General features: G+C 47.5%; 1 protein-coding gene across 2 annotated transcripts in view; it reads left to right on the forward strand.

The window, feature by feature from the left end:
• Nucleotides 1-8,599, forward strand: part of Zfyve1 (zinc finger FYVE-type containing 1) — a 58,019-nt gene extending 49,420 nt beyond the window's left edge. For both annotated transcript variants that reach the window (XM_048449110.3, XM_048449111.3), the window contains 4 exons: nt 1,296-1,466; nt 3,101-3,281; nt 3,821-3,934; nt 6,989-8,599. In XM_048449110.3, the coding sequence (XP_048305067.1) occupies nt 1,296-1,466; nt 3,101-3,281; nt 3,821-3,934; nt 6,989-7,221 (699 nt within the window). In that variant the 3' untranslated portion in view covers nt 7,222-8,599. The remainder of the gene's footprint in view (nt 1-1,295; nt 1,467-3,100; nt 3,282-3,820; nt 3,935-6,988) is intronic.
• The last annotated feature ends 2,527 nt before the right edge of the window (nt 8,600-11,126 follow it).

Raw genomic sequence — 11,126 nt, forward strand, 5'->3', positions numbered from 1 at the left:
CTCTGGACCTCTGGAAGAGCAGCCAGTGCTCTTATCTTCAGAGTCATCATCTCTCCAACCCCAGGGGTCTTATCCTTTTCATGTCTAGCGGTGTGTCATAGAGCCAAGCTGCAGAACAAATTAATGGGCAGTCTGGATCCAAGTTGCAATCAAGTCTGTTGCAAATCCGCCGTGGAGCATTCTTGGTTATGCTGGCACATAGAGTTGAGGATTTCTTGCCTTTCTCCGTACGGAATTTCTGGGCCTTCAGATATTTGTTACTGTCATGTGATTTTTTTTTTTTTTTGAGCCTACATATTTGATCTGGTGTCCTTGATGGTGTAGGCTGTCCTGTCTCAAGGCCTTAGAAAGCAGTCAAGTAGTAACTTTAGTTTCTGTCTCATGAAAACAGCACCTCAGCTGCCGTCTTCTTAGTCCTTGGAGCTTGCATTCTGTGTGTCTGTCTGTTCATTCATTTGTCCTTTCATTATTTTAATGTATGTTGTTAAAGTTCTGCATGTCCAGAATCGAGCTAAATACTTGGAATAAGGTAGGTCACTATTCTGAGAGTCCACTGAAGCACGATTAATAAAAACTCAGAGAGAGAGAAATTGGAGTTCAACCTGAAGGTCAAAAAAGCAAAATAGACAGCCATTGGCTCTTACCTCGACCTCAGTCCGAAATGGTGATCCTGCCTCCAGGAGGCTCAGAATGAGACTGTGCCTGAGTGCTGTTTTCTCCTGTTTTAGAATCCTCTCTAGTTCTGGGATTAATGGCATGCACCCCTGGTTTCTATGGCAACTAGTGTGGCCATTGGGATTAAAGGTGTGTGTTACCACTGGTAAGTAAGGCTGGTAGTAAGGCTGACCAGTAGGGCTGTTTTACTCTCCGATTTTCAGACAAGCTTTATTTATTAAAATACAAATAAAATGCCACTATAGTCCACAGTTCAGCAAGTTTTAGATGCACATGTAATATCTACTATACGGACAGAAATAGGATTCTTAGAAATTTTCATGTATTAGGGGAACTAGAGGAAGGGTTCCTAGCTGAGCTCAGTGTGAACCCTCACTGTACTGTAGGGTTGAGTTAGTCTTGATTTGAGCGCCTGTACATCAGACGTCATGGTCGCCTCGGTGAGAATCCATCTGTGCTGACTGGTGCGTGGGATAGCGCTAAGCAGCTAGTGAGAATACCAATCTGTCTCTCTTCTGCCCTGCCTGGTGGTTTACTGTTATGAGTTGGTCCCAGATGGCCCTATCCTTTTCCTCCCTGCACTCAGAGATTAATGAGTCCCTGTGTTTTTTTCATTGTAGACTGATGCATTTCTGAAGGACAACAACAATGCTGCCCAGCGTCTATTGGATGGGATGAACTTTATGGCTCAATCAGTGTCCGAGCTTAGCCTTGGACCCACTAAGGCTGTGACTTCTTGGCTAACAGACCAGATCGCACCTGCCTACTGGAGGCCCAACTCCCAAATCCTGGTATGTTGTAGGAGTCCTCTTGAGTCCCGACATAGACCACTCTGCTTATGCCACTTTGCCTGGTACTCAGCTGGTTCCAAGAGGGAGGCACAAACATTTCCCCCTCCTAGAGTTAGCTCTAGGAGCTTGGGATGGGCTCAACTTTAGGGTGCTTATTTGCTTCTGAACTTCCTTTTATATCCTGTATTTTCTTTGTCATGGATTGTATTTCTGTACCTATGAGAGCCAATTAATATTGCCTAGATGTCAAAATTCCCAGCTACAGAATCTGGAGAAAGGAGTCTTTTGAGGTCATTCTTGTCTTGATCCACAATTCTCTAGGGTCCCCACAACCAGGAGTCAGTTTTTACCCAAACACCTGCACCAGGAAACATTCTACCCCTCTCCTTTCTGCATTCAGGGAGGAATTATAACTAGAAAGAGGGGTGTAGTTGTTTTTTTTAATTTAATTTTTTAAATATATATTTATATATTATGTATATAGTGTTCTGCCTGCATGTATGCCTGCAGGCCAGAAGAGAGCACCAGATCTCACTACAGATGGTTGTGAGCCACCATGTGGTTGCTGGGAATTGAACTCAGAACCTCTGGAAGAACAGTCAGTGCTCTTAACCTCTGAGCCATCTCTCCAGCCCCGTGGTTGATGTTTTACTCTTTGGGGGAACCACCACCCAGCTCCCAAATAAACACACCAAGACTTATTCTTATGAATGCTGGCCTTAACTTGGCTTGTTTCTTTTTCTTTTTCTTTTTTTTTTTACGCTCATTGGTGTTTCCCCATGGGTATTGGGGAACTGGAGTTACAGACAGCTGTGAGCTGCCATGTGGGTATTGGGAATTGAACCCAGGTCCTCTAGCAAGAGCAATCAGTGCTCTTAACCACTAAGCCATCTCTCCAGCCCCAACTTGGCTTGTTTCTAACCTGCTTTTCAAACTTGAATTATCTCATTTCTCCTTAACTACATTTTGACTCTGGGCTTCTTATCTTTCTTTCTTCGATGTATCTTTCTTTCATTCTTACTCCAGGGCTGGCTATGTGGCTGGATGGTTGCCCCTGGCATTCTCCCCTCCTCCTATTCTCGCTCCTCACTCCCTTCCTTAGAGTTCTCCTCCTGTTTATTCTCTCTGCCCTCTACTCCTGCCTATTTCTTTCTTCTATCTAGCTATTGACCTATCAGCTCTTTATTAGACCAATCAGATGTTTTAGGCAGGCAAAGTAACACAGCTTCACAGAGTTAAACAAATGCAACATAAAAGAATGAAACACAGCCGGGCTGTGGTGTTGCACACCTTTAATCACAGCACTCAGGAGACAGAGACAGACAAATCATTGTGAATTTGGGGCCATCCTGGTCTACAAGAGGCAGTTCCAGGACAGGCTCCAAAGTTATAGAGAAACCCTGTCTCAAAAAACAAAACAAACAAAGACTGAAACACACCTTTGCATCATTAAATATTCTGTAGCACAAACGAATGTAACACATCTTAAACTAATATTCCACAACAGTGTGGGTTCTGACTGAGCTGGAACCTATCTTTCCAGCAGTTTGTGGGTGTCCTCATGTCCACTCCCCAGTCAAGCAGGTAGGTATATAGGACCCCTGCCTCTCTGTTTTGTTTTGGACTTGGAACAGAGCTGCAACCAGTGTGCAACATCCTTCAAAGACAACGATACCAAGCATCACTGCCGGGCCTGTGGTGAGGGCTTCTGCGATAGCTGTTCATCCAAGACACGGCCAGTTCCTGAGCGGGGCTGGGGACCTGCGCCCGTCCGGGTGTGTGACAACTGCTACGATGCCAGGAATGTCCAGTTAGGTAACGTGGGCTCAGAAGCTGCCAGGGAGAAGGGGAGTTACCCTCCTTCACTCTCTGATTGTTGGGCACTGGGTGCTCACTGCTCCAACCGTGTCACTCCTGAGAGCAATTGCTTCTCTGGCCGAGGCTAGGCATCCCCTGAGCTCCTTCTTAGCATAGGTCAGCATGATGCTGGTCCTTGGGGGTGGAGATTTGGGAGGCAGTGTTGGGCCTGGCCTGGCCTGAGCTCTGAACTCATTGGTGCTTCTAAGAGAAAAACACCCGTATATAGCTGATGAGTTCTGGTAAGCCAGAGATAAACTTAGATGGAGTCCTCTTTCTGTAGAAAGTTCTAGGTCTTTCTCCCAGAGCCAGTCTGGTTGATTTGAAAAATAAATTACAATCGGTCCTAGAGAGTTGGAGGTAAAGGACAAGAGTTGCCCCTGCCGGTTTCAAGGTCACTTCCTTTCAGTTACTGTGAGAATCCAGAAGCGTTCCACTGTGGCCCCCACTTGAGAAATGACTGTGGAGAGGCAGCAGCTATCCCTTGTCATCCACAGATGTGGCTGAGGTGCAGGCAGATGATGAAGGCGGAACACTGATTGCCCGGAAGGTGGGCGAAGCTGTGCAGAACACCTTGGGAGCCGTGGTGACAGCCATTGATATACCACTAGGTGAGCCTGGGCAGTGCCTCTCTGGTGTAATGCAGGTAGGATGAGGGCATCAGGGTGCCCTAGATGTCATTTTCACATGCTTGCTTCCTGGATTGAATTTGGCAGCAAAGAATGACAGAAAGCTCTGCATTTGCTTTTGTGCTGAATCTGTTGGTGACATCAGCATCATTCCTGGAGGCCTGACTTTCCACCGCCTGTTAATATACATAAAGGCAGGTCCAGGCTACTTGGTCGTAAAGTGGTGTACATCCAATGGTCAGAAAGTCTGCTTATTCCCCCAGGGTCATTGCCTGGAGTCACTGTCTGAAGATTACAGATAGCATCTGAATTGATTTGGAAGGTCCAAGCTGACTTAGGAGGACAGTTAGGAACTGTATTCAGTGGAGCACCCCACTTCTGTGTGTTCTCTGGGCCTTTCCCCATGGAGTCCGTGGTAGAAGACCAGCCTCCAGAGTATCTCAGGGTTTCAAGAGCTCGTGTTTTGGGGCTAGAGAACTGGCTTCATGGTTTAGAGCACTTGCTGCCCTCACGGAGGACCGTGTTCAGGTTCCAGTACCGGTGTTGGGCAACTCACATCCACCTAGAACTCCAGTTCCAAGGAATACTGTACTCTCTTGGGGCTTCCATTTGTCTGTGTACATGTGTACGCACACATAGACACACAGAGCCTTCCATGTCACCCACATTCACATGACTCATGCACATATAAATGAATAAATAAATCTTAAAAAAAAAAAAACTGGCCGGGCAGTGGTGGCACTGTAATCCCAGCACTTGGGAGGCAGAGGCAGGTGAATCTCTGAGTTTGAGGTCAGCCTGATCTACAGAGTGAGTTCCAGTACAGGCTCCAAAGAGCTACACAGAGAAACCCTGTCTCAAAAAAACGAAAAAATAAATAAATAAATAAAATTAAAAAAAAGAAAAAGAAAACAAGCTAATGTATGAAGTGGTACAGGCTTTTAATCCCATCAATCTGGAGATACTAGCAGAGGTGAGGGGGGGCTCTGACTTTGAGACCAGTTTGGTCTACATAGCATGTTCTAGGCCAAGCAGGGACACATAGTAGGGTTCTTTCTCAACAAAAGAAAAAAAAAGAAAGAAAGAAAAAAGGAGGAGGTAGAAACAACTAACACTTTAACATTTGAAGCGATGGGAAGTATGCTTCTGTGATCTGTATTTTACCTGCTGAGGTATTTCATTGGCCAAGCTATTGCTAACTCAGCGTTTAAGATTCCTGCTCACCCGGTGTGGTGGCTCAAGCCTTAAATCCCAGAATTTAGGAGGCAGAGGCAGGTGATCTCTGTGAGTTCAAGGTCTACGGAGCAGAACAGCGAGGGCTACACAGAGAAACCCTGTCTCAAAAACCAAAACAACAACAAAAGATTTCTGCTCTCCCATTGTGAGGGGTACTTACCACCAGAGTGGGGAGAAGAGAGGAGAAGCCAGTACTGGGTGGAGGAGGACTTGGCAGGATAGGTGAGGCCTGAGATGTATTTTGATATTCGGTAAGGGAGAGGCCAGAGACCAGGGCTGCTAGGGATAAAAATTGGCCTAGATCAAACTCACATAGGTAGCACAGAAAATATCCTGTGCTTTTGACTCAGTGGTATAGAGGAGGTGGATTTGCTCTGGCTTGGCCATCTGGGAGGACAGGCTGCCCCCTTGTTGGGGTGATTTGTTTACCAGATGTTCCCTTGCTGCCATCAGGTTGAGTTCGGCAAGTGTTTTCTTTGTTTTTCTTGTTTTTTTCTTTTAGTTTACTGCAAGAGCAACAAGTGCTGTTTTGTTTTCCCTGAGTTTTTGGTTTTTTGTTTTGTTTTGTTTTGTTGAGAATTGGTTTCTCCGGATAGCCCTGGCTGTCCTGAAATTCATTCTGTAGACTACGCTGGCCTTGAACTCAGGCCTGCCTCTGCCTTCCGACTGCTGGGATTAAAGGTTTGCACCACCCTGGCTTGCAAGTGTTCTTAACCACTGAGCCAACTCTCCAGCACAGGCATATGATTCCTGGTTGTTGAGGATAGCTTTAGAGGGGGTTGTTAAAGATGAGTGAGCCCCTAAGAAGTGAACTCACCTTGCTTAATCCCATAGTGTTCATGCTCAGTGGTGCTATGGTTTGACTGAATGTCTGACTACAGAGTCAAGGTTTCTGTGTGGTCCCTTCGATTGGTCTGAGTGCAGCTTCACATTGGTGTCACTTGGAGAGTGTAATAGATAGAGAAATATGGTGCCTCAGCCACAGGTCCTGTGGTCAGGGGTGGAAACCTGACATTTTTTTTTTTTAAAGTTACCTATTGTGTTTGTGTGGCAGATGCGCACTCTTGTATGCATGTGCCATGGCACACATATGTAGGTCAGAGGACAACTTGTAGGAGTTGGCTTTCTCCTTCTACCATGTGAGTCCTAGAGATTGAACTCAGGCTTGGTGGTGAGATCATTCAGCTGTTAAAGGCACCTGGGGCCCTGGAATCCATCTAAATAAAGGTGAAGAAGAGAACAGACTACAAAGTTACATCTGGCTTCCACACAAAGCAGGGCTGAGGTGTGGCTCACTTGGTAGAGTGTTTGGGTGGCATTCCTGCAGCCCTAGGTCTAATGCACTACATAACGTGGGTGTATTGGTGCGTACCTGTAATCCTAGCACTGGAGAAGTGGAGGCAGGAGGATCAGAGGTACAGGGTCATCCTAGCAACAATGAGTCTGACGCCACCCTGGGCTACATGTCTCATAAAATACATGAATAAGGGCTGGCGAGATGACTCAGGGGTTAAGAGAGAGCACTGGCTGCTCTTCCAGAGATCCTGAGTTCAGTTCCCAGCAACCACATGGTGACTCATAATCATCTATAATGAGATCTGGCGCCCTCTTTGGCCTGCAGCCATACATGCAGACAGAATACTTACACACAATAAATAATCTTTTAAAAATTATGAAGAAGAATAAACTGAAAAAACACAGCACAGTAATGTGCCTGTGTGCAGTTGGGATGACAAGCCAAAAACTGTCCTGGGGCAGGGTTCCAGTGTCCTGACTGTTCACGTTCCTTCTCTGATTCAGGCCTGGTGAAAGATGCTGCCAGGCCGGCCTACTGGGTGCCCGACCATGAGATCCTGCACTGCCACAACTGCCGGAAGGAGTTCAGCGTCAAGCTCTCCAAGCACCACTGCCGAGCTTGCGGACAGGGCTTCTGTGATGAGTGCTCCCACGACCGGAGGGCTGTCCCCTCTCGCGGCTGGGACCATCCCGTCCGAGTCTGCTTCAACTGCAATAAAAAGCCCGGTGACCTTTAACCCCAGCTCCCTCTCCGACTCCTTCAGAATTCCTTAGGTTCTCAGGGTTAGAAACAGAAGTCTCACTGAGGTAGGCCTCCTGGTCACCTGTTGTGGTGTGTGTGCTCTCCTTTCACATCCCTGGGCCACTTCCCCTCAGGAGGTGAGCCTGGCTGTCGACCTGAAGGCATGAACCACCTCAGGGCACAGGACCGAGCAGCTCTCAGTAAAGGGGAATGGACTGAGTCCAATACATTTATTTCAGTTAAAAATAATAAATCTATCTACCTGTATCTCCATATATCCATGTAGAGGGAATTTGGAGTGATTAAGGCTGCTTCTGCTCTGAAGACTTACCCCATTGTGTCCCCAGCACAGGGATAAGGTGGCCTTGGGTGCCAGTCTTCCACATGAAGCAGCCAGGTTCAGAGTCACCTTTGCTGATTCTCCCCAAGCTTGGCAGAGGCTTTCCCGCCCTTCCCCCTCCTGCTCCTGAGCTTTCTGGATGGCTGCTTTGGTTTGAACCTCCTCTTGCCTGAAGCAGCCTGGGGTGGGGGTCCACCAGGCTTTCCCAGGGTGAGTTCTGGTCTTTGATTCTAGCCTGTTCTAGGCAGAGATCATTGGCTTCGTGTGCAAGCCACTGGTGTATGTAGAGGGGCAGAGGGGCAGGGACTTGAGACATAAAAATGCAGGTGCTTGTGGCCCCTGCAGTTGGGGCATCCAGGAGGAAGTAGGTCTCCCCTAGCAGGATATCTGCTCCTTGATGCTTCTGTCTCCTCGAGGCTTTCTTAGAAGGCTACACCCCACTCCTTAGTCAGCCCGACACCTCCCCCTTTGCCCTGGAGTCCCAACCTGCTTCTGAGTGTCACACTAGAATTTTTATTACTCAGAGTGTCTTATTCTCTGTTTCCAGACATATAACCCTCTGTCTGTTAGAGGGGAGAGGGTGGTCATGAGAAACCTTCCAGGGAAACAGCACCAAAAGGACTGTTGGTTGTGTTTTTTAAAATATATATATAAATATATATATAAATATTTCAATAGATCATAAGGAAAAAATCTGGTTCTTGCAAGAGAAACCAAATGAACAAATGTTTCTCACCAAGAGCCTGGACATCATATCGATCATGACTGGAAAGACTGTTGTGCTGAACTCCTGTGGGGTGGGGTGGAGTTCATCGTCAGTGGCCAAAAAAGAATTAAAGCAACATTGTTATTGATTGAATTGATGGGTGGGCGGAGCCTTGGGGAGGTATGTGGGCAGTCATTTCTGGGTGTGTATCTGCCTACCGTGAGCCCTGGAATGGATTGGTCCTTCTTAGAGCTGCTCCTTTCTGCCTCCCGAGGCCTGCTCTAGAACTGTTATCCGTTCACCACCATAAAGGAATCTTCCTGCTCAGCAGCTGTGTTGGCTCTTCTTTACTCTCATGGCGCCTTCCTAGTTGGTGGCTAACAGAACAGAAGGCAAGAGAGACGTGTCTAAGAAAGGTAATAGCTTCCGTATAATCTTCAGCTTATTCGAACAAGAGCTATTCTAGTGCCATAAACCCATTTATATTTACACACACACACACACACACACACACACACACACACACACACACACACTTAAGATGGAAAGTCTGCTTCTGTCAGGCTAGTCTTCAGCTTAAGAGCTCATGTGATCCTTCTGCCTCAGCTTCCCAAGGAGCTGGGACTTCAAAAGTGTGTCATCACACTAGATTTAGGATGGGCTTTAGCCAGCCTCCTAATAGTTTACGATCCCCGTGCGCCCCCCCCCACTCCTGTTCTCCATACCAGGTTTCATGTACCCGCACATGCATGTGCGCACACAACACACGCACACATTCCATTCCCTGTTCCAGGTTTCATGTACTCCAGGTGCAGACTTGAGCCTCTGATCATCCTTGCTTCCGCCTTCCAAGTGCTCAGATTACAGGTGTGCACCACCATGCCCGATTTACTGTTGTTAGGTCTCAAACATAAGCCTTCCTGCATGCTAGGCAAGCACTCTGCCAATTGAACTACATCCCTCATTTTCCAGATCAATATCCAACATGCCCCAGATTAGTTTGCCAAGAAGGGCCCTATTTTTTATGATTTTGTGAATGTCCATATGATTGCTGTGAATGTCCCTTCACTTAGAGAAGCGAATTGTGGTCTTGGAATTCTTGGTCGTGACCACAGGGCTCTGTGAGGTCTCACAACACTGACATTCTTCTTCAGACTCCGACATGGAGGGGTGGGAACTGAGAGCTAAGGACAGCAGCTGCCAGGCCAAACATGGCTGGCGTGCTGAGTTGGCGGTTTGTAGCTTGGCACCAGCTGTTTGGTCTGAGCTTCCCGTCTCGGTTGTGTCATGGTGTAGTTTGGGCATTACTACACCCAAACTACAAATGAGGGTCAGTGGGCTACGGAGCCAGTGGGAAACTGTGGTTCTGGGCCTCAGTGGGCCTTGTATGTCCCAGGCATGTGCTTACCACTTGGCTGCCCCTCCGAGCCTCTACTTCCTGCCACCCATTGTGGTGTCGTGTCCCTTTGTTACTCTGACACTGGCCCGCAGCTTTTCCTTTCCCTGTGCCTTCTCTTATTTTTGGGAAGAGAGGTGAACATTGGCTGTGTAAGACCCTGTTGTTCTGTCATTGCTAGGGTACCTGAGTGTGAATCCTGCTAACAATGTGGTGGGGTCATTTCTAGCCTCCGCCTATTTCAGGATCTTCTTACAGAAGATCTTACAGATCTGCAAAACTTCTTTGTGATGTTGAGTCCAGGGGAGGAGAGGAAGCACCTTGGCATCAGAAAGGGGCTCTTTTCTTGGCCAAAGAAACAAACAAATGGAATCCCAGCCTCAGCTAGGGAGGGGGTTGCTAGCTAAATGTAGGCTGAAAACAGGGCCTGCAGAAACTTCCTCAAGCATCGAACCTCTCAGCTTGATTCATTCTCTTCAGCTGGATGCCACAAATCCGACTAGCACCCTGATTAAGAAACAGCATGGCTGCAGTCCAGGAACAGCCCGTCCCTCACAGATGACCCCTGACCCCAGCTGCACAGGTCACTTCCTCACTGGGTCCTTCATCCGGGCTTATAGGTGAGGATGGTCGCTCAACATGAGCACCGTGATTAGGAGGCTAATTGTGGCTAAGCAGTCTCCTCAGCAGTGGCCTGGTGGGACCCTTATCTCCTGGCTTTCTCAGCTGGTACGCTTACTGGGAGTTGGAAAACCATTTAGTTGCCTGCTGCACTGCCAGGTGTTGTGTGAGCTTTGGCTGCGTTCCCCAACCGGCCTGGAAGGTGGGTGATGGTGCTCAGGGGTTTGCTGGTTTTGGTTTTTTGAGACAGGGTTTCTCTGTAGCCTTGAACTCACAGAGATCCGCCTCCCCCCCCCTCCCCGTGGCCGGGATTAAAGGTGTGCGCCAGCCACCGCTGCCTGATGGTGCTCCTGTTTCACAGCTGCTCAGGTTCCGAAGTGCAGATCCGCCCCCTGGTGTCAGTAACCAAGCCCTTAGGGGTGGGGCCAAAGCGACTGCTTCTGTATGTTTTCCTTCCCTTTGCATTTCCAGTAAGGTCAGTACCTTTTCCTTAGGAGGACAGTTTAAAAGCCACTCTCTCCATTATGATCAGGAGGGCTTGGCAGTCTAACCTTTCCCATTTTTGAGGTTCATGGCATGTGACAACAGTAATGTTTCTCTATGCCAGCAACTGGCTCAGAGGTTAAAGGATTGTTCTAGTTGGGAACACAAAGACAGGCTTCCAGGTGTTGTTTAAAAAACAAAAAAAGAAAATGTAAGGTCCTGTTGTAATGCTAATTGTGCAACCATGTTTGTCTTTCCAACTTAGAATCATCTTCAGGGAGGAAATTGGTTCTGTGCCTGAAGCATTTATATTCTTGTTAGTGGAACTAGCTCCATTTGCTGTTTCTAATATAT

This window comes from Myodes glareolus, chromosome 11 (assembly GCF_982192425.1).
Source record: "Myodes glareolus chromosome 11, mMyoGla1.1, whole genome shotgun sequence".
NCBI lineage: Eukaryota > Metazoa > Chordata > Mammalia > Rodentia > Cricetidae > Myodes > Myodes glareolus.